We start from the raw sequence: 23,312 nt of genomic DNA on the forward strand, positions 1-23,312 counted from the left end.
ACAGCCAAAAATAAATAAATAAAATTAAAAAAAAAGAAAAGACTGAGACCGTCCAGAAGTCAGATTGTACCTTATGTCTTTAAAATGTATTTTGTTGCTGTAGGGATGCCGAATTAGTGAATGGTAAGGATTAGCTCCCTGAGGCTTTGAACATTGATTTATAAGGATTTCTTCCCTAATCCCCCTGCTATCCCATCCCCCAATTTAGGCAGTTTTGAGTCCTTGTTATAGACAGGTTTCATTTGGCTGTCACATTTTAAATTTACATGCAAATTACCTACTTTAAAAAAAATGCTATTGAAGTATAGTTGATTTACTATAGTTGTGTAAATTTTTTACCTCCAAAAAACTCACATAGCTGCTGCTCTTAGAACCGCGCTTACTGTCAGCAGTGGGCTCTTGGCTCAGCCAGCTGAGCTGAGGTAACGCCGAAGTGAGGACCCGCGTTAGGACGCCACCTCCTCCTGCTGGCCTTTCTTGCTCTCTGCAGCAGCCCCGGGCGGCGTGTCCTGACTCAGCGGCTCAGCGCCCACGTAGCCTCTGCACAGCGTCTCTGCACAGCGGGAGCTGTGCTGGCGGCAGAGGGAAGAGCTGGGCTCGTTTCTTACGTTTGTGTTGCTCTTCCTAGTTCTTTCTAATCCTTTACTTTTTGGTTCCTTAAAATTTTTTGTTATTGTTGTTAAAGAGCTTAAATTCATACAACATGAAATCAACCATTTTAAAGGTAACAATTCAGTGGCATTTATTATCTTCACAGTGTTGAGCAACCACCACCTCTGCCTGGTTGCAACACAGTTTCATCCCTCAAAAGAAGACCCTATCCCCTTTAAACAGTTCCTCCCCGTTCCTTCCTTCCCCAGCCCATGTTTTGTCTTTAGGCATTTAGCTATCTAGAAATTTCATAGAAATGGAGGTATCCAATATGCAGTCTCCTGTGTCTGGCTCCTTTCCCTTGGCATAATGTTTTTGAGGTTCATCTCTGTTGGAGCATGTATCAGTACTTTTTTTTTAAAAAAATTAATTTTTGTCTGCGTTGGGTCTTCGTTGCTGCGCACGGGCTTTCTCTAGTTGCGGCGAGCGGGGGTTACTCTTCATTGCGGTGCGCGGGCTTCTGATTGCAGTGGCTTCTCTTGATGCGCAGCACGGACTCTAGGCGTGCGGGCTCAGTAGTTGTGGCTCGTGGGCTCTAGAGCGCAGGGTCAGTAGTTGTGGTGCACGGGCTTCGTTGCTTCACGGCATGTGGGATCTTCCCGGACCAGGGCTCGAGCCTGTGTCTCCTGCATTGGCAGGCGGATTCTTAACGGCTGCGCCACCAGGGAAGCCCTGAACAATCTTCCTAATGTGTTTTCTTGATCCGTTTTTGAGTAGCATCCGTTCCATAGACGAGGCTTAGAAATTTTCTGTGGCATCAGACCACTTCTTTTCCTTCCCTTCCCTCACTGTTCCCCTTGCACAAACCCGACCTGTGTAGATTGTGCAGCGGTACCAACCCTGTCTTCCCCTCAGACCTGATCCTGTCCTTTTCCGTTTCGTCTAACGCCATAGTCGTGAGTTTCCCTGTTGGCTCCCCGTCAGATGCCTCGGGCCCAGGGACTGTGCTTGGCCCACGAGTCCTCTTCGGTATGTGGTGCCAGGCCTCACACAGAGGAGCGCTCAGCTCAGCACCCATCTGCTCGGTGGGACGCAGTCCTAACCTAAAGCAGACACAGAGCACCACTCACAGTGTGTTACTGTTGTCTGTGTGTAGTTTGCTTGTGAATGCAGAGTAATAGTCATCAAGAGTGATGACACGTATTTACCACTGTAACGAGTTGTCTTTAAAGCCCTTTCTGTCTAGGTGGTCCATGAGCACCTCAAACTCCAGATAACTTGTCTGGTAAGAAGCTCTAGAAAAGCACTTGGACTAATCAATATAAATCATTAATGAGGGTTACAGGGATGACTGTAGATAACCATTTGGAAACCTTTATTATGAAGAAAAAACATCTGATAAAATGTCACATGATTTTCATACGTGAAGTGACGCTCATATTAGCAAACAGAAAAAGCTTCCTCCCAAATGATAGCAATTATAACAACTTTTAAGTAGCGGAGTATCTTACAGCACCTTCGTGGGGTCAACTTGCAACTGACATGTACATGAAAAATTGACAGTTATCATGAGTTAAAGGAAATGAAAATGTTTTTTTCCTTTTTTCTTTCGAAATAATGTTTGGAGACCAATATGAAGTTGAGATGAAACTGTTAAATTCTTTAGAGCTTACTTGAGTGTTTCACAGAGTTGCTAGATTCCTAACAAGGACATAATTTCATTTATTCCCTGAAGAATTAAAATTTCTATTATATGTTTATTTGGAATCTTTGAAAAGACTTATACGTTAATACAGTATAAACCATCTAAATCCTTTAACGGCTAGACTGGCCCTCCTTAAGCAAGTAGTGTCTTTAAATGGTTTTAAGCTAACATACGTTACACTGTAAAATTACTATACTTTATCTTAATATTGAAAGTCTATAATGCTTGTCAGTGCCACAAAAACTCTAAACTTAAGACTTAAAACATAGTTACAAATCTTCCAAAATATAATTTTGATTTTGTACCTTCAGACTCCTCCGATGCACACTGTTTACATTTTAAAAATTGATCTTTTTTATAGCTGCAAAAGAGGGAGCTGGTGCTGTTGATGAAGAGGACTTTATTAAAGCATTTGATGATGTGCCTGTAGTCCAGGTGAGTGAAGATGTTTCGTTTGGTTAAAAACAAGGATGGGCTTATGCTTCAAGTTTCACTTTTCAAGTGTGCGACGCGCGGAGTTTCTTACTAGGTAGGGTAATTCTGACTGTCAAGCCCACAGGAGATCTGAGGTTGCAGACCAGGAAAAGAAGAGCGAAAGTCACGGCCCAGGATGACCTTTCAGTAAGAACTGAGAGAAGTAGCTTGCTCCTGCAGTGAGTGTGTGGGTTAGGTCACCTAAAAGAGGGGGAAATGAGGGATTAGGTTAGAAGAGAGAACAAAGAAGCATGCTTATGTAGGGATTTTCCTCAGAAAGAAAAGTTTGTAAAGTTGAAGAATTTGGGTGTCTGAAAACTACAAAAAATGGCTTCATAAAATCTTAGTTTATTCCATCTTGATGCTCCCCTTGTTAAGTACCACCTAACAGATGCGGCAGAGTTGATTGACAGAAGCTGGGGTACAGCCACACTTTTCAGACTGCTTTGTGCCTCAGCACTGTCTCTCGTTGATCGGGGCTTGTGCTACATCAGGTGTCCGTGCTCTGGATTCCTACAGCGCTTAATGTCTGTGTGAATCCCTTGTCACCTGCTGCTTCGTTGCCGTGTGTGTGTATAAAGCAGGTAACAGGTGTTTTAGGCTCAGGACCATCCTTACGTCCTTGACCTTCCCAGCATGCCTCACTCTTGGTTGTTTTTGGTTTTTTTCCCCCCCTCACCATCTTGTGAGTAATATGTGAGGATAAATGAGAGAGCAGACCTGAAAGTATTTAAAGTTGCAAGTACAGACGTACTTGCTGTATTGCGCTTCACTTTGTTGTGCTTCACGGATACTGCAGTTTTACAGACTGAAGGTCCGTGGCCACCCTGCGTCGAGCACGTCTGTTGGTGCCCTTTTTCCAGCGGCATTTGCTCACCTCGTGTCTCTGTGTCACATTTTGGTAATTCTCACAATATTTCAAACCCTCCATCAGCAAAAAGGTTACAGTTCACTGAAGACTCAGAGGATGGTTAGCATCTTTTAGCAAGAAAGTATTTTTAAATTAAGGTATGCACACTTTTTTTTTTTTTAAGACATCATGCTATTGCACAGTTAATAGACTACAGTCTAGGAGACCAAAAGAATTCGTGTGACTTGCTTCATTGCGGTATTCACTTTATGACAGGGGTCTGGAAGCGACCCGGCAGTGTCTCCGAGGTCTGCCTGTATGATGTGGTGTTACAAAAAACGCTAAGAGTAATCAATGACTTGTGCATCACTGCTGGTTCCCCAGTGGGCTTTTTTCTCTTTTGCACATGAAATTATCTGTTAACTTACAGTAAAGCCATATTTGAGGCAAGGTTATCCATACGTGGGCATCGGATCTAGTCGGTATGCATTCAGAGCAGGAAAGAAGCTCAATCTAAGACAGACTTGACTAGATGTTATCTTGAAGGCCCTTCTGAAAAATGAAATAATTTCTTTTACTGGGCTTACTAAGTGCCCTTGACTTCAGGTATTTAAGGAATAATCTTTGTTTATTCTGTAAATTTTCTCCTATTGATTGTAAATTAATTTTGCTTACAGATTTACTCCAGCCGAGACCTTGAGGAGTCCATAAACAAGATTAGGGAAATATTATCTGATGACAAGCATGATTGGGAGCAAAGAGTAACCGCTGTAAGCCACTGACTGTGTGATTACATTTGCATTCGATATTTACACGGTCTGAATACTTTGTTATGAAACTGGGGTGCAGCTCTGATGAATTTTAAGTAGTAAATATTTTAAATATAAGCTTCCATATTTACACGTCGCCTTTTTAGTAGATTACTTCACTTCTGTTCTTCAAACATGCCAGCTTCTATCTTTTTGTGTATCCTGTACTTTTAGCAGAGACCTACCTGTGGTACGACCGCTGCTCCTACGACCTCAGTAAAGATGTAGTTCTGTGACCATTGGCCAGGAAAGCGGCTTTTTAGTGACATTTTCAGTGTGTGTCTCTCTATCCCTTGCTTTCTTCACAGCACTTCTGCTCCCTCTGTTTTTAAAAGTGGATTAATGGGGCTTCCCTGGTGGTGCAGTGGTTGAGAGTCCGCCTGCCGATGCAGGGGACGCGGGTTCGTGCCCCAGTCCGGGAAGATCCCACATGCTGCGGAGCGTCTGGGCCCGTGAGCCATGGCCGCTGAGCCTGCGCGTCCGGAGCCTGTGCTCCGCAACGGGAGAGGCCACAGCAGTGAGAGGCCCGCGTACCGCAAAGAAAAAAAAAAAAAAAGTGGATTAATGAAAAGAAGTGGGCCGAACATTAAAGTGCAGGGGCATCACGTGAAGGCGTGTCTTTTCTGAGGAGAGCGATCATGCGTTGGTTGTGTGGCAGGAAGAGGGCTGGGAGCACTGCTGTGTGTCTGTTTTGGATGCACACTGGCCCTTTAGTAAAGACACAGTGGCACGTACTGTGCAAAGGCTGTAGCGTCGCTTCTTCCTATGATTCACTGAGTGAATGGCGGTTGGAGTGGGGTGCGGGGGAAGGTGAGCTCAGGGAAGGCGCTTTTACAGGCTACAGTGAGGGTTTAGTTACTCTGTCCTTAGCATCACAGCATGTGTAAGTCACTAAACTGTTTCCCATTAAAAAGTACGCTTTACAGAAGAATTGTAATCCATTTATCACAGACACTAATTTTAAAAATTACTAGTTCTTATTTATGATACCTAGATATATCAGCAGCTATTTAGTTGGCTGAATTCGTTTTGGAAAACTCTGTATCGTTTAACTTTGATCTCTAATATTTGATGGCTTCTGTTGTTTTGTATATTCTGTTCTAAGAATTGTTTTGTCTGTCTCTTCGTTTTCTCCATCCCCTTAGCTAAAAAAGATTAGATCTTTACTTTTGGCTGGTGCTGCTGAGTATGATAACTTCTTCCAACATTTGCGTCTTTTGGACGGAGCCTTTAAACTATCGGCTAAGGATCTGCGCTCTCAGGTAGTGCGGGAGGCTTGTATCACCTTGGGGTAAGGATTGCGATGCTCCCGATTCTCACATCATAAAATAGCCTCATGACGGTGCTTCAGAGATGGTTCATTGAATACGCCCACTGGGTTTCTTTCACGGAACTTTCAACTGGTCTCCAAGACCCATTCCAGTTACGCTTCTGTTAACACTTTTACAATAGTCCTGACCAGTTATGTTAAGTGTGACAGATTTTAAATTTTATTCAGTGACTTAGCTCTGAAGCCTCTATTTTAAACTTGAAGCAGTTATTAATACTATGAAAAAATGAAATTTTGTAAACTTTTTTCCTCAGCTTTTTCACTGTTTTTGCTGGCAGGTGATAGCATGATTATTAGAATGTTTGTTTCTAGAAGAGTACTGTAGCTATAAGGTTAAAGGCATGTACTGCGGGGAAATTTTTTTTTATCCTCACTAAACCTGTATCAGTATCTAAAACTTCTGTCTTAGAAAATATGTTAGAATATCAGAGCAGCAGCAATAGTAAGGTGGCTTTGCAGCTGTTTAAAGTTTTGACCTGAGACACTGAAGTGTGAATGTTGTATGTTAAAAATAAAAAAAGGGGGTGAAAGAGCTTTTTCATATTTGTGTTTTATTAGTATATGACTAACTTGTTTTTTGCTATTTTAAGAGTCATTAGTTGGAAGTGATTTATTTATTTAAAAAAAATAGCAAACTCTTGGGCTAGTGGCTATTTACGAAGTCCTCTAGATGCACGTTGGAAGTATTTGTAGAGTATTTTACTTAGACCTTTGTCCTTTATCCTTAGATAACTTTACATGAAGGCTCTAAAATGTTAAGAGGGTTATGTGCTACACTGTTGGAAAGAACTATGACTTCAGTTCAGTGTTCATTTCTGGTTATAGGCATCTGTCATCAGTGCTGGGGAACAAGTTTGACCATGGAGCTGAAGCCATTATGCCAACGATCTTTAATTTAATTCCGAACAGTGCCAAAATTATGGCCACCTCTGGGGTTGTAGCTGTTAGGTTAATCATTCGGGTGAGTATGTTTTGGGGCCGTACATAGACTAAGCAAGTGGTAAATATTGCTGGTTGATAAGCACTTATCAGAGACATTTTTCATTTGAGTGATTATGTACATGGAATAATACCGTACGTACAACATTGGCCTTTTTACCCCACGTAACTATCGCACATGAGCCTTTTACGTTCCCTAGTGTGAACTGTGGGTGTGATGTATAGTTACTGAGGTGTTGCTCATCCACCGTCATTGGTTTTAAACATTTGAACACGGGTGTCTGCTTCTGAGTTTATACTCTGTTCTTTATGTGTCCAGGTATCACATCTGTTCTTCTCTCCCCAGCTGTTCCATTTTAGGTATTTGTGCTTGTGGTTTGTTATTCGCCTGACATTTTATTTAAATAATTGTACATAAGCCCAGAAACAAAATGTTATCTTCAGTTAAGTTTTCAAAACACTCATTTACTTAAATCCAAGTAATTAGCCAAGTAATTTACGTGCAGATTTTCAGTAAAACCTAATAGTTCACAAAGGCTTAATAAGTTCTGCGCATCACCTTCTCCCCACTGTCAAGTCCCTTTTCCCCAGAGGCAACCCTTGAAACTGGGTCTTGATGTTAACTGAAATCTATCCAGAATATTCGTGATTACTGTGGGTTGCTTACTTCATATTATTTGTAGTTCTTACTGTTTGCACTGCCTACTTCAGGTGTTAAACCAAAAGCCGTTATCAGACATTTCTGTTGAAATAGTATTAAACTATGTTGGCCTGCTGACTGCTTTTTACTCATTCAGATCTCTACTGCTCAGGTAATTTAGACTTCATACCAGTGATTTGTTTTGATTTTAGGCTGACTGACTTGTCATCACGTTGCCTGTTTTGGCTCTGTAAATTCTGTCATGCCCTTTGGCAATATCCAATGAAAGTCTTTCTCCTTTTAAAACTCAGTGAAATTCTAATCTGAATATGCAGGTGCTTTAGGTAGGTTAGTAAAGAAGTGGTTGTCTTAGCTCTGCATTTTCAAATGTTCGCCTCTGTTTTTTGTTCTTTTCCGCAGCACACACACATCCCTAGGCTAATACCCATCATAACAAGCAACTGTACCTCCAAGTCTGTCGCCGTTAGAAGGTAAGTTTTTAAAGAATTTTTCTCATTAGTTTTGAATTGTTTAAAAACCGAAACAAATTTCAAAGTTACCTCCATGCAAAAAACTTTATGTTTGAAATGGTTAATATGATTTACGATTGCCGTGACAGATGCCTTTGGACTGAAGGCTCATGATCTCAGTTGTCTGGAAAGCTAATTTGGAAGGCCTGTTACTTCTGTCTGTGTGTGTAGTGTGAGAGCGAGTGTGTGTGGGGGTTATGTGGGAGGGGCGGGGGAGAGGGGGAGTGTACCCCCTGCGCATTTTCTTCCTGCGATGGTGCCTCTGCCTCTGTCATTGGTCTGCCCCATTCCCTGAGTGAAGGCCATGGCTGCCCGCCGGGAAGAAACATTGTGAAGATCAGCGGCTGTTCTTTATATTAACATAGATACGCAGGAGGTGTGTGTTGTTTGCAGCTTCTGATGTGACTCCTGGCGCTCTGAATCCTGACCATGCTTGTGCTGCTGTCACAGTGACTGCACGTCGCTACTCAGATTTATCACCACAGGCTAGAACTGTTAAATGCTAGGGACCGAAGTGTTACCCCCTGAGCTTCTTATGTTGAGGGGAGGTAGACCCTGAAGGTACAGCCTGGGTGGCCCGCGGGGGCTTTGTCTTGGGTCCTGCTGAGCTGCCCCAGCCCACGTGTGGGATCAGGGCTCTGTGCTTCCAGCTCGGATCTGTGGGTCTGGACTGGTGACTCAGAGGCTTTCGAGTCCTAAAATCTGTGGACCCTCTTCCCAGGAAAGTGTAGATACACAGAAGTTTTGTGTAGGTTTTCAGAGGATTCATGGACTGAAGCCTTCAGTAGACTAGGTCAGGAGCTTTGTGGGGTAAATGAACGGCCGGCCTGGGCAGCAGGCAGCCTCTCGGCCCCGTTCCTGCGGTTCTGTGTCTGGATCCAGCCCAGGAGATGGCCCTTCACTCCAAGGCGTCGAGCCCAGCCGCCCCTTGGCCGCCCGCTGTTCCTCTCCTTTCCTGGGCTGTCACGTTGGACCCACCAGGGTTTCACAGGCGGGGGGATCCTTCCAAGCATGAGGTGGCCCCCATCGCCGTCATGTTCCCAGCCACATGGAAGGCAAGGGAGAAAAGAGGGGAATGAGCCAGCCACGTAAAGCCAGGGAGAAAGACGCGTTCTCCTTCCACCGAAAAGGCTGACTGTTCCAGCAGCGTGGCTCAGTGGACTGTCGCTGACCCACAGTCCAGCCGCCCTCGGGGGCAGAGCAGCTCCGGGCACCCCCCAACCCCCCAAGGCCAGCGCCTGGCCATCGAGGTGCGGGCTGGTGGTGGACTTCCCACGTGCTGGGGAGGGAGCTGTTCTGCAGGTTCTCAGTCACTTCGGAGGAAGGGGCTTGACGCTTGGTGGAAGCTCAGTGAATGGCAGCCATCCTAAGAATTTTCTGCTGCAGTTATATTGTCACTGTTGATTTGGGTTTCCACGAGCAGTTTGGAAAGCGTGTTTGCTTTGGGCAAGGCAGTTCCTCTGGTGAAGCGACACATCTCTGTGGGGAACGTTACAGGATATTTAGCGTATCAGCCAACTTGGGCTGCTGTAACAGAAATACCGTGCGCAGGGCGGCTTACACGACAGGCGGGTATTTCCTCACTGCTCTGGAGCCGGGAATTCTGAGGTCAGGGTCCGGCAGGTTTGGGTTCTAATGGAAGCAGCTTGCAGGTGCAGCTTTCTTGCTGTGTCTTCGTGGCGGCGGGGGCCGGGGAGCGCCCTCCTTAGAGGGCCACTAATCCCGTCAGGCGAGCATCACTCTCAGGACCCCCCGTGAACCCCACTGCTTCCCCAGGGCCCCGTCTCCAAATACCATCATACTGGGGGTTAGGGCGTCAACATAAGAAGCTCAGGCGGTAACACTTCGGTCCCTAGCGTTTAACAGTTCTAGCCTGTGGTGCTGAATTTGAGTAGCGACGTGCAGTCACTGTGACAGCAGACATGCCACCCCCTTCACCGGTTTCCGAGCCTCACACCCAGACTGGCGTTCCTGTGTTTAGTCGGAGCCATGTGTCTTAATGCTGAAAGGAGTACTAGGGACCATCTGGGCCCAGTCCCTCTGCCTTCAGGAAGGAAAAGAGAGCCAGAGGGGGCAGTGTAACCAAGGCAGTGCGCTTTCTGTCCTGTATTCAACCTGTCGCTAGCTTCACTTCATAGAACTTGTAAGAAATGGATTGCCCAATCTCCCTGCCTTTAAGAAGTTTATAATTTAGTTGGGGAGATTAAAAACAATAATGCAAAGCAATGTAAGCGTGAGTTGCAACGTACGTATCGTGGATTTAGGAATTCAGAGGGCAGTGATTAAAACTAGCTGATATATTCCCTAGAAGCCTCCTAGGCAAGTTAAAAAAGACCGAGCTGCCCTATGAATGAGGAGTACGACTCAGTGAAGAAAAGACAGAAGTTCTAAGCAGATGTGCTTAAGTAATGCAGAGTGTTTAAATAATGCCAACATCGATGTACTTCTGTATATGATTTTAGCCTTCTAAAAAGTTGAAGACAAAACCTAATTTACATGGGATATTTTCGATGAAATAGATTGTTCTGAAACACATTGAAGACAAGAATCAGCACTAAAGATGGCTGGATTCACTAAGAAATAAGTAAACATAGACATATGCATACACACGTAAAGAGACAAGGGAAGTCCACACCAGGAAATGACATGGACAAAGGGCAGAGGTAGAGTGACCGTGGCCTGGGCTGGGGCGGGGGGGTGGGGGACAGCGGTGGTGAGAAAGGGTGTGGGCAGAGGTCAGTGTCTCTCCTTGGAGAAGATTTGTTTCGCCGACCGCTCCCCCGGGCCCCACTATTAGCAGCAGCCCTGGGACTGAGCTGTCCAACTCCCCTGAGCCCTCTGAAGCCCCTGTGCTCCCGGCACATCACGTGGTAACGGTTCCTTGTCTGTCTTGCTCGGTGGATTGTGTCTCGGTTACCATTGTATGTCTGGCATCTAGCATAGGGGAAGGGTTTATTCAAGATTTGCTGAGTGATTAATTGTGTGGATTATGAGGTTTTGAGTTGGGAAGATCATGGGAAAGAAAGTCTGATCGTTAGAGAAAGATTGCCTTCTGATTTATTTCCTTGAGTGGGTTCCTTAAGTCTAATAATATTTATTCCTACAAAGATAGTTATCCTGGAATTTAGAAAAAGGAAATGATGACGAGGTAGGACCCGAAGTGGTGATACAATCCAAAGGAGATGAGACCAGCATTGTTTTTGTGTACAGATCAGACCAAGAAAGGTCACAGAAGTGAGAAGAAAGGATGTTGAAAGGTTGCAGAGAGGAAAATGCCAAGTAGCTAGAGAAAAATCTGTTTTAAATACTTGGCAGGAAAATTGGGTAAACACTTTGTTTTCCAGGGTATGTTTTACTTTCTTTGTACAAGGCATTCTTTGGAATTAATGCAAAGACTAATTCCCTGATTCTGTAATGCACTCAGATCTTTTGTGCACCTGTAGCTCCTGTATTAATGTATCATCTGAGGTGGAAAAAAACCAACAACAGTGATACACCCTTTCAGTAAGGTTGCCATGAAGCCCAAGTTTCTGATTTGAAGGGAACTCTCCTGTATCCTGTCCCTATAACTTTGTGATTTTTCTTCTGGACCACCATAGGTGCTTAATTATTTCGATCTGCTTTGGTTTTCAGTCAGTTCTGATTCCATCTTTATGTTCCATTTTTTGAATCATAAAAAAAATAGAAGATGGGACTTCCGTGGTGGTCCAGTGGTTAAGACTCTGCACTTCCAGTGCAGGTGGTACAGGTTTGATCCCTGGTCCAGCAGCTAAGATCCCACATGCCTCGTGGCCAAAAAACCAAAAAAACCCCATAAAACAGAAGCAACACTGTAACAAATTCAATAAAGGCTTTAAAAATGGTCCACATCCAAAAAAAAAAAATCTTAAAAAAAAAAATAGAAGAGGGTTTCCCTGGTGGCGCAGTGGTTGAGAGTCCGCCTGTCGATGCAGGGGACGCGGGTCCGTGCCCCGGTCCGGGAAGATCCCACATGCCGCGGAGCGGCTGGACCCGTGAGCCATGGCCGCTGAGCCTGCGCGTCCCGAGCCTGTGCTCCGCAGCGGGAGAGGCCACAACAGTGAGAGGCCCGCGTACCGTGAAATAAAAAGAAAAAAATAGAAGAAATTTATCAATTATAAAAAGTAGTGTTGGGTCACTTAAGAAAAAAGCTTTTATTTTCATTAACATACAAATGACTAAGTTACATCTTTTTCTCTTCACAATTTTCAGGCGCTGTTTTGAATTTTTAGATTTACTTTTACAAGAATGGCAGACACATTCACTGGAACGGTGAGCATCTGAGTTGCTGGTTTTCCCTCTGAACTGAATCTTGAGATTTAATATCTCAGCGAGTGGTCCAACCCACTTTTTACAAGAAGTGAAGGAATCCAAGTGTTTATTTGCGTGATTACTGGTGTTATTTCTCCTGATGCTGATGTGAGGAGTGAGCTCCATTGACTGTCACGTTAGCCTTGAGGTGTGACCCGGGGTGCCCCGGGACACTGCACGGCCAGGACTCACTCTGCAGTGGCTCTGATCTGCTGCCTGGCATCCTGTCAGTCCCAACGAGTTAAAAAAGGTTTAAAGCTGCTCTTAGTAGGCGAGGGGTATCTTTGAAAATCCTTAAAGGAATTTCACTCATTTGAAAGTTTTCTTTTTGATCCCTCTGTATCAGAAAGTCAGCAGTTTTCTCTTTATTCAGGCTGGTGTGTGGTAAGTTTCACATCCTCATGATGCAGAATTCTTACAGAAGCTTGCCTCTATTTTGAGGTTCCTTCTTTGCCATTTTTAGTTCCTGTCCATTTTAGGTGCCTGTTATTCTTTCTGAGTTATATTTGGAGCTGATAGATGATGATACTGTGCCACCCGGTTTTTCATGGTGTGTTGTGTAGTTTGTGAAGAACTTTACAACATACTTAAACAGGTTACGAGTAGTGGGAGTTTAACACATGAGTACGCCTGGAGTCCAGTTCAGTCCTGCAGTGCTCAGAGACGAAAAAGCCAGGCCTCCCAGAGGTGGAAGTTCATCTGAAAATACTTTGGATCGAGAAGATGGTCACACATTTAAAAAATACTTTCTTGTTCTTTAATCGCTTGGGTATTATATCCTCTTTATTTGGTGATAGTTTTGGAATTTAGAGTGGGAAGGTGGAATGAGGGATTGAGCACCGGGGCCAGGTGAGCAGGGCAGGAAAACGTGATTGACTCAGATGTGGCCTCATGTGTTTATATTCACTTCCGCTCAGCCTTGCCGCTTGGCAGGTTCTCACCAAATGCCTGCTGGATGAGTGAAGGACTGAGGACTGAGGTGGGGTGCTGGTAAGACTGGTGCCTCGCCTTTGTCCTGTGAAACTCTTCACTCCAGTCATCGCCCTTTTCTTAAAACCGTTCAATATTCAACGAGACAGTTTAACGATTTCTTCTCAGCTAGGGTAGAACGTAACTAAGAGAACACCTGTGTGTAAAACAGAGACATAATTTCATAAAATTGTTCATGTTATGTATGTAGTGGAACTTGAAAAAACATTCTTTAATTACAGAAACGTGATGCAGAGAGTCTCTGCAGTATTAGGATTATTACTAGCCCATTATAATTTCCATGGAAACTTGTTCTGACCATGGAGAAGGAAGGGTTTTGTTGTTTGAGTTCATAAAAGATTGAACTAAGTAAGCATGGCCCGAAATACATCAGCCATTACTTAAAAAAAAAAAAAAAAAGTCCCAGGAGAGTAGGGTTATCAGGTGCTTAGGTGGGGAAGGGGTGGGAATAGGTACCGGGACAGAATCGTGAATGAGTTAGCAGGTCTGCGGAGTGTGCTGATTTTCTAGGCTGCGTGTTTGTTGACTCTCTGGGCACAAAGGGCCTATACCTTCCACGTTGCCGTTTGGGAGTTATTTCTCAACACCTGTTTGTATCCGCATAAGACCATATATTGATGATTGTTCCCGCTTTGTCTTCCAAACATCCAGACACATATCAGTATTAGCGGAAACAATAAAGAAGGGAATACATGACGCTGATTCGGAAGCACGGATAGAAGCCAGAAAGTAAGTGTTGGCTGAACACCACTCTCCCGATTCACTACTTTCATGTTTCAGGTGTCCTGTCCAGATCGCCTCATGAAAGCTTATTAAGTCACATGGACATGTTTTGTTAATCAGGACCTTTAAATATGACCCAAAAGGCCATTTCAAAATGTCTCTCTAGTTTTCTGTTTCGAGGGTTGTTGAGTTGAGTGTCCAGGCCTGAAAGACTGGTACTATTTGAACATAAAGTGGACTGAGGTAGACACAGAAAGCCCGTTTTTAAATGTATGAGAAATTGCTGCGTGAGCCGGCAAAGCACTTGTCTGCGTGCCCCGTGTTGTCTCTCACTCGCTAAGCTCTGTGGGTCCCAGTGGCTTGTTGACTTGCCGTGAAGAATCCCGCTCACGGAGATCCTTTCCCTGGGATCACAGCTCTGCAGGCATCGGCGGGGTGGCGTGCCGGGGCAGTGAGACCCCCAGGAGGGAGGGGGGCTGATCGCAGACCACAGCTCGCTGTCCCCGCTCGCGTTTGGGGCCGTCTGGCCGTCAGGACTGGTTATGCTGCGGCCGTGAGGCTGGGTCTCCACGTGCAGCGCCATCCTGCGGGTGAAGCTGCCATCGTGACCTTAAGTAGCTGAAGCTTGACGCCAAGATGTCCTCCCTCTCGGGCAGCTCAGAGAGAAAAAGAGCTTCCCGTTTTGCCCTGTGGCTGTTTCTCTGCGCTTTCGTAGTCGACCGGCTCTTCTAATTGACACGGGTTAAAGCCAGTCCTTACATCCTGGAACACTGCGGACTTGCTCGGCTGCACGAGCACACCCTGACCTCGCACTTCCTGCTCCGACTGCTCTCTCAGTTGAGCCGTAGTTCCCTGGTTTCAGAGTGTGTGGAGGACTCCCGCTTGACCCTCAAGTGCTCACTGCAATCTCGTGCTGGGAAGTTCCTACCAAAAGAAGGGACCTGACAAGCCGTGGCTAAAAAGTAAAAACTAGGAGGAGCGGGTTTGTGAACGGTCTGCGTACGCTGCTCTTCACCCTCATCTTGTATTTGGTGCCTCCACCCCAGTTTTTTCTTGTCCTTTGATCGTAACACAGTACAGGTTTCAAGTAGCTGTGAGCCTCGTCCTGGTTTTCTTTTGTTCTCGTTACCTAAAGCCGTTTTAAGTACTTGGAACCAGGGAGCGTCACATTGCATTTATAAAAGCGTCCATGACCGAGTCCCCCTCGCATTCTGGGTGTCGTTCTCGTTGGTTCGGCTCCATCTTCTCTGAGGCTCCCAGTCTTGCGAGTCAGGCTCTTTAATTTCCATTTTATCCATTTCATTAATGCGACTGAGAGTCAGACAGCTGGGCCGGAGTCACCAAGGACGGGAGCTGGGAGTGAGGATCCACCAGGCCTCCGCGGTTCCCACGCTTCCCCAGGCCGCAGCTGCCGCCGGTCGCAGGAGCTGGCGGTGGGGGGCGGGGGGGGGTCCCTCCCTGACAGCGTCCCGGGTGCATACCCATTGACAGGAGGCTGCGTGTTTTCCAGGTGTTACTGGGGTTTCCACAGTCACTTCAGCAGAGAAGCGGAGCACCTGTACCACACTCTGGAGCCCTCCTACCAGAGGGCTCTGCAAAGCCACCTGAAGAGCTCGGACAGCGTGGTGTCGCTGCCCCAGTCGGACCGCTCATCCTCCAGCTCGCAGGAGAGTCTCAAGTAAGGGCCCGGCTGTGAAGAATGGGCTGCACGAGCACGCAGACTCTCCCTGTGCTTTTGTCCGTCTGCGTGCCGTTACCATTCCCCCTTAATTCAGGTGGAGGCTGGTGCTGGGGAAGATGCTGTGGGGATGGTGAGAAACGAGTGGCCTGGTCCCTGGTCCCTGGTCCCTGAGGCAGGTAGTTTGTACTTAAATTTACATGGCAGTCCTGGAACACAGTTTTGGAGTAACACAAGCGAGTTGTTCAGGGTGTCTTCTAAGACAGTAGAAGCGTTAACTTGGAGACAGCTCTGGAAAGGGAGGGCTTTCAAACCCTGGGACTGAACGTGCTGCCATCTTCTCTCAGTACCTCTAATCCCTGTTGCTGTTTAAGACTTCCCTCCGTGTGTTTGAAAGATAGTCCAAAATATAATGCTAAAGCTTTTCCGAAATCGGAGGTTTATAAGGTTGTGGTCCAAGGTACCTGTAGAATTCTGGGAAGCCTGAAGCCATTCTTTATTATCATATTCTCCCGCTGTAGATTGTATTTGTATCAGTGCAGATACAGTGCACCTTTGATAATAGACAGACGTGTCCCTTTATTTCCAGTCGGCCGCTCTCCGCCAAGAGAAGCCCTACTGGCAGTGCCACCTCCAGAGGTAAGGTGGGCGCCGCGGGGGAGGCCCTGAGCCTGGGGCGGGCTGAGCAGCGGCTGGAAGGGTCTGCGGAGGGCCCGCCGTGCCCCGTGCTCCCACCAGGCCAGCAGACCTGTCCTCGCGCACAGAGCTGCCGCGGGGGGCGCCTCTGTGCTCTGCGCACTTGCCGGGGGAGCGGGGGCCGCTCGGGATGTTCCGAGCAGCAGGCAGCTGACGGCTGTGGGAGGACAGGAGGGGATGTTCCCGAGAGGGGGAGCGTCCAGCTCGGGGTGTGCCTTCCTGCCACCCTGGCGAGACATGATCGAGTTTTCATTACTTCGCTGCTCACGTGAACTGGAAACGTGGTCCATTTCTGTGGGGTTTATGGTCTCTGATGACAGGGGCTTGCGAAGCTGCGGCCACTTGTCACTTCCTGCAGCATCGGCTGAGCTGTGTCCGGCGAGCAGGGGACACTGTCGGCCGGCGCTGTGTGCTCCAGCCTTTGTCAGAGCTTGACTCCTGTTCTCAGGAGAAGCAGGGCACGCGTCAGCGATACAGGTCTAACATTCTCACGTGGCCCTTACCGTCGTTGCTGAGGTTCCCTCCTCCCCCCGCAGCTTCCACAGTCAGCAGCAAATCCGTGTCCACCACGGGGTCCCTGCAGCGCTCTCGAAGCGACATAGACGTGAACGCAGCCGCCAGCGCCAAATCCAAGGTCCCCTCGGCTCCCGGTGCAGCGCCCTTCAGCTCCGCAGCGGCCTTGCCTCCGGGCTCGTACGCCTCCTTAGGTAACCAGCCCTGCGACCCTGCCCCCGAGTCTGCCGTTCGAGATGACCCTTAACCTCTGCTCCAATCCGTCCATGTAGCAAATTACCAGGAACCGGAGTTGAGGCGGTTGCAGGGCTGACCTTTCAGAGTACGTGCGTCTGGGCGCTGACCTGCGCGCTGACCTCTGTGCTGGCCACTGATTTGCAGCCACCCTTTGGTGGGTGTCCCTGCTTCTGGGGCGTCACCCTGGTCGGGGACGCATGCCTCAGCACCCTGTGCCCCTTCCCAGCTGCCCAGACTCCTCCTGTGTGGCCAGGGCTGGGTTTCCTCCCCTCCTGACCTGGGTGGAGAGCCTGAAGTGCGGGGGTGGGGGGGCGCTCCGGAGGAGCAGGAGGGACTCAGCAACCAGCATCGCCTGTTGTACAGAAGGGTGTCTTCCTTCCCTGTGTCACCTTGGGAGGAGCGGGTACCTACTCCGATGAAAGCCCGGAAGAGTAAAAAGATTATTTTCAAAGGAATATCTGACAGAATGCTAGGTCAGTTTTTCAGCAGACGCTGCACATCTACTGGGGGTAAGGCTGATAGTTTGAGTTTGTTTTTGTGAAAGCAGAGTTGTTCAAAGCCAAAGTCTGGAGACCTCGCTGGATCCATTTTATTTTGGATCTTAAGGAAACGAATACAATTCAAGCTTCATGAAACGTCGAGACTTATTACTTGTGCGGTTTACAGACTAATTCCAAAGTCAGTCCTACAGCTAATATTCTGAAAGCATGGAAGCAGAGCGAGAGAACACCGAGAGGAGGTTACCAGGCCCGACCTTGAGTCGCTCAGTGGCCCTGACCAGGCTGTGTTTCCTTTACCCATAAATGAGTTGTAATAATAGCCACCTAATTCAGACACGGGGTAGGGACAGGTGACATTATATAAAAGTCCTTTGTCAACCATTATCCTGTACGGCGAAGGGAACTGCGGTCGTGATAGGAACGTTATTAGTTTAAAAGGTAAGGTGTATGTTGTGGGACATTGTTAAGTCGGTCTTGTTTTCTCTACAGAAATGCCTCATTGAGATTGGGAAGATGCCCAGTAAGGGCTCTCCTTTTCTCTGGTTTATTTAACTCTTACAAGGTCACGTAGGCGTGTTTAGGATCCCATGTTGGTGTGTGCTTACCAAGAGAGAAGTCAGGTGGGAAGGCTTTCTGTTCATTTTAGTTCCGTCTGATCCACCTTGAGAATCTGTAGTTACTGTTTGTTTCATTGCTTGAAAACCTGAGTAAAGTTACAGCAGTCCTTGTTTTTCGGTGCATGATTGAGCTATTTTAATACGGACCCTGTGGACTCCGCTTGGCGCTAGTCAAGGCACTTGGGTCTTCTGGTCTGATGACACAGAAATGACCTTTTAGAAGCGCTGATGGTAAATTTTCAGCCCAGTGTTACCTCTTCGAATGACAAGACTGGAGTATTCCCCATTCTCCCAGCATTTCCTGAGAGCTCGACCTCTGCTTTCCTGATGTCCAAGTCAGCAAGAACCAAAAAATTCAGCCCCCAGATATAACATAACCCTTCGGAGGAGCAGTTACAAGTACTACCGAGGTTGACACGTTACGTCTGTGAGGAGTGTAGCGTTAAAGCTCATAATCCTTTTCCAAATTTCTAGAGCCCAGACGCGTGAGGGGAGACACGGAGCCCCTAGGCCCTGACTCAGGTACCGAGCTGGACGGTCTTGCTGCTCGCTGTGTGGCTGGGACAGGCCTTGCTGTAGCCAGCTTCTCGGAGCTGCTCACTGACTGCCTCTGTCCTTGGGGTGTCCTTTAGTTCCCGCCCCCCTTATTCTGCTGGTGCTTTGTTCCAAAAAACAGGGGACTCTTCAGAGGATGAGGTTGGGCCACATCAGAAACACAGTCAGTCTGTCAGCTGAGGCGCGACCCTGGGCTGCCCTTCCGTGTTTTGTCTTCTGCAGGCAGAAGCACATTGTCCTAAGCTGGTTTCGGTAGAAGGTGCACCACTTACTTGCTTCCGACTCTGCTTTGCTGTTGAACTTGTTTCCCTTTTAATTTTATTTTAAACTGTACTTTTGCTTCTTTAGTAGCCAATAATAACATTCTGCTTTTTAATTTTTTTGATGCGACTAACTGTTCCCTGTTGTCCCTTCCCTTGTTTTTTAATTTGCTTAAAGATGGCACTGCCACCAAAGCGGAGGGTAAGCAGTTTGTCTCTGTGGCCGAGCTGTGTCTCCCTCTCACTGGTCCTCTGTCCCCACGAGTGTTGCCTGGCGCCCTCGCCCTCCCCGGGGTCCCTGCATGACACGTTGCACGTGCATCCCTCCACTCTTCTTCATCCTGTTTCCACTGGGTTTTGCCTTCCCCCAACCTGAGCTCTCCTCTCCTTTCTTGTGTGGTCGTTGTGCTTGTGAATTTGGGCCCTGAGTGTGCTGTACGTGGCGTCGCTCTGAGCCCACACTGGGAGGGGGGTCACGTGACCTCGTGGGTCCCAGCTGCTGTCACCCCTGAAGCACCACCTCAGCTTCCGTTTCGTCCTCCTCACTTTGTGCTTTTGTGGGCCTCTCAGGATTTGCCTTTCCTCTTTTAAACATAAATTTAAGTGTCCATCGTCAATTCAGGTTCAAGGCTGGTGAAGGTTTTCCAGCAGGTAATTTCTAGACGTGAAAAAAATTGTTTCCTCTCCCCTAAAACTGCTGAATTGTGTGATACCATTTCTGTTTGTCTCACTGACGCACACCCCATTCATTCATATACCTTGGTTCATCCACTCAGCAGCCTCGTCCTCTGTGACACACAGGGATATAGCTGGTGGAAGAAATACACAAACCCACGTCCACTTTGTTTTCTTTTTGTCTCATTCTCAAGAGGCTCTTTCTGATGTTTCATCCTTTTGAATTTTAGATGGAGCTGTTCTCATTGGTACAGGTCTTTGATTAGAACATGCTAGACAAGATCGACCTTGCAAAGTCTCTAGATAGTAAGCACGATGTTTCAAATAATTGAAATTTAGAGTTAACCTCGTCTGCTTAAGGGAATGGCTTAGACCCGTGAACCCTCAGGATGATTTAACAATTAGGAACTGCTAGATAACTTTCCTGTATTATTTAGCCACTCTAAAAGGCCAGCCAGCAGAGTAGACTGGGTTTTATCTCGAGATGTGCACTACTTCCTGAGGGACTCGCAAAGGAAAAATCGGAATGGAACTTTTAAAAAAGACGAGCATAGTCTCAAGATCAGTGTTCTTTTCTGTGTTAAAAAAAAAAAAAGATCAGTGTTCTTCAAACTCATCTCATTGTAAAAATCACCGGGGTGCTTGCTGCAGGGGCAGAGTCCTAGGCCCTGCCCCCCGAAAATGCTGACTAGCTTTGGAAGGAGCAGGGACTCTGAACATTCACCAAGCCCCGCTGGTGGTTCTTGGGGTTGGATAAGTTTTTGAAATGAAAAGTTTCCAAAATGAAAAATGGACAGAAGGCCCATGTCACGACGAGGGCGTCATTTGTGATAGGAGACTGAGGCTGGGTGTGATTTTCTTCATTTTTTTCATTGATATGAGTCATTTTATATTTCTCCTTCCCCAAGAAACCATCCTAAGTATTTCCTCAGCCTAGACGGATGCGGAGTGGAGGGCGGAATACAATCATGTATTTCGTCTCATCAGATGAAAAGTGAAGAAGTGATGTGGGAAGTTATACATTTTTTGCAGAATTGCCCTGCTTGATTTCGTATACCTATATAGCACAATCAAAATCAGCCTGTGATTCCATGCAGCAGTGGGGATTTTGAACTTTTTTTTTTTTTTTCTTCTTTCTGTGAGTTTTCTTTTACCTGTCCAGAGCAAGATCAGAAGGTTGCTTACTTAGTTATTGTGCAGGAGGTTGAGGATGAGAAGTCTCTTTCTGGTTCTCCTTCTTGTAGGAAAGTGGAGGTTGATCTGTGGGCCTTTAATCGTATAGAGTTCAGAATCAGCCAGAAGAGAACCTTATCGGGGCAGCCCCGTGCGCCTTGGCCTCAGTCCCAGGGCCATCCAGGCCATCACAGAACTGGCCGCTTCGAGCCTCCAGCCTTGTGTGATGACAAGACAGAATACAGAGGCCCCGGGAGGCCTGTGAACTGGAGCCCCTCTAGGCCGTCATTTCTGTTTGTTTCAGCTCTGAAACTTAGCAGGCCTGCTTAGAAAAGCTACACATGCAGCGAGTATCACTTAGCATCTTGTCATGAGTTCTCTGTCTGAATTTTAGGGATCATTATGGGCCTTTTGAAGATTTGTTAATAAAGTCTGTTGAATATTTTACTATCTAGCTCCTGAGGCAAGCGCTAGGCACTTGCATCACGAGGCAAAGATATGACTTTGAATCAGTGGTTGGATGCTCTAAATTCAGAATTCAGGCAATACATTTGAAACCTGGCCACTCCCTTATTATCGTAATTGAGAAAAACAAATAGTCTTTGGGAGTTACCTATCTCACATACCAAGTAGCCACTCTAATGTTTATGACTAATCAGATAAATATTTTTTGTGAAGGACTCAAAGCTCAACTTTTGGACGAAAGTTTATTTCCAGGTTATCTTTCAGTGTGTTATTATGTTCAGTGATTTGGGGGATTTGGAAAAGGAAGCATTGATAGTGTCTGTTACGCTGCTCGTGAGAGAGTTTATTATGATTACCCTGGACCCTTGAGCAACATGGGTGAGAGAGTTTATTATGATTACCCTGGACCCTTGAGCAACATGGGTTTGAAGCGTGTGGGCCCACTATAGGCGGATTGTTTTCAGTAAACTTACAGAACTGCACAGTCTGTGCAGGGCAGCTGTGGGACTCGAGCATCTGTGGCCTCGAGCATCCCCGGCCGGCCCTGGAACCAACCAGTCTCTGCGGGTACCAGGGATGGCTGCAGATACTCCAGTTGTGTGGAAACGAATGACTCGCATCTTCTCATCTCATGCTTTTTTTTTTCTTTTAAATTTAGCTGCTGGGTTTAGGAAATGTATTATTCGTGTTTTTTTCCCCCAAATAAATAATTTTAAATGAAGAGTTAAAATACTTCAGTGACCTGTTGGTACCAACAACTTAGTGATGGGTTCAGAGCGTAGTTACTAAGTGTAGTCAAAGGCCATGCTTAACTACTGGTGATTTTAATTAAGGTTACACAATAAAAACTATGTAGCCTTGTCTGCTCTTCCGGAAAAGGAACTTAGATTTGGTTTTTTTCCCCCAAATAAATAATTTTAAATGAAGAGTTAAAATACTTCAGTGACCTGTTGGTACCAACAACTTAGTGATGGGTTCAGAGCGTATGTTACTAAGTGTAGTCAAAGGCCATGCTTAACTACTGGTGATTTTAATTAAGGTTACACAATAAAAACTATGTAGCCTTGTCTGCTCTTCCGGAAAAGGAACTTAGATTTAGTTCTCTTTTACTGGGAAATAAAACATTTGGTATTGCCGTATGTCTGTCGAAGAGCTCTGAATTTTAAGAAGTTGGCCTTTTTACACAATGAAAAAATATGTATGTATAAAAAAATAAAAGTTATAAACTTCTTTTACTTTTATCTTTAAAAAATATGAGTGAAGTTACGGAGCGGCGGGCGGTACCTGTAGGTAGCAAAATTTACAGGTGATCAACTTTGCAAATTTTGTTTCTTTCAAAAATGCCACGTGCGACTCGAGAGGTTGGGCTTTTTGTGCCCCAGACAGTGGGTGTAGAAGCAGGTTCCTGGACCCAAACGTCCCAACTGGAGAGTGAGATTTACCTGGAGACCTTTTCATTCTCACGCCTCAAAATGGAGACAAAGACCCGAGTGGGGAGAGGCTGTCGAATGATGTATAACTGTCTTAGGCTAAACTGGACGTAGGAAAACCGTGCTTCCAGGTTAAACCAGTTCACAGGTTTAGTTTCCAGTCCTGAGGGCTTTTCTAGAAGAATGGCAGTGTGACTGGCTGTTATTAACGGGCCACGAGATACGGATGTTCTGTCTTTATTCCACAAAAGTCAAGGGCTGCACTGCTCTTACAGGTCTGTTGTCTTCTGGGTCTGCTTTTCTCTGGATGTGTGTGTTTGTTGATGCGCCTCTTGTCTCTCCCTCCAGAATTTTTTTTCTGCTGTAGCATTCCCTAATACCCCATTTCCATGTCTTTGACTTAACGCTGACTTTTTTTCCTTTTTCACATCTTCTTTCTGTCCCTGTCAAAACACGGTCATTAACAGGTCATAGGGTAGAACTGAAATATATTTTTACTGTTTGTTGCATTTATTGAGCAGGCTTTCTTTTTCCTAAAGACCACAGAGTATTTTATATCATGTCTTTAAAACATATACAGGCACTTGCAGTAATATTGCCAAA

General features: G+C 46.2%; 1 protein-coding gene across 8 annotated transcripts in view; it reads left to right on the forward strand.

Moving 5' to 3' along the window:
* Nucleotides 1-23,312, forward strand: part of CLASP1 (cytoplasmic linker associated protein 1) — a 269,984-nt gene that overhangs the window by 149,249 nt on the left and 97,423 nt on the right. For 5 of the 8 annotated variants that reach the window (XM_049712729.1, XM_049712732.1, XM_049712730.1 and 2 more), the window contains 11 exons: nucleotides 2,658-2,731; nucleotides 4,298-4,390; nucleotides 5,575-5,720; nucleotides 6,585-6,720; nucleotides 7,759-7,829; nucleotides 12,099-12,158; nucleotides 13,839-13,916; nucleotides 15,421-15,588; nucleotides 16,178-16,227; nucleotides 16,821-16,991; nucleotides 19,145-19,168. In XM_049712729.1, coding sequence (XP_049568686.1) covers nucleotides 2,658-2,731; nucleotides 4,298-4,390; nucleotides 5,575-5,720; nucleotides 6,585-6,720; nucleotides 7,759-7,829; nucleotides 12,099-12,158; nucleotides 13,839-13,916; nucleotides 15,421-15,588; nucleotides 16,178-16,227; nucleotides 16,821-16,991; nucleotides 19,145-19,168 — 1,071 coding nt within the window. The remainder of the gene's footprint in view (nucleotides 1-2,657; nucleotides 2,732-4,297; nucleotides 4,391-5,574; nucleotides 5,721-6,584; nucleotides 6,721-7,758; nucleotides 7,830-12,098; nucleotides 12,159-13,838; nucleotides 13,917-15,420; nucleotides 15,589-16,177; nucleotides 16,228-16,820; nucleotides 16,992-19,144; nucleotides 19,169-23,312) is intronic. The other 3 variants (XM_049712736.1, XM_049712737.1, XM_049712731.1) reach the window with 1 other exon arrangement.

The sequence above is a fragment of the Orcinus orca genome, chromosome 7, assembly GCF_937001465.1.
Source record: "Orcinus orca chromosome 7, mOrcOrc1.1, whole genome shotgun sequence".
Lineage (NCBI taxonomy): Eukaryota > Metazoa > Chordata > Mammalia > Artiodactyla > Delphinidae > Orcinus > Orcinus orca.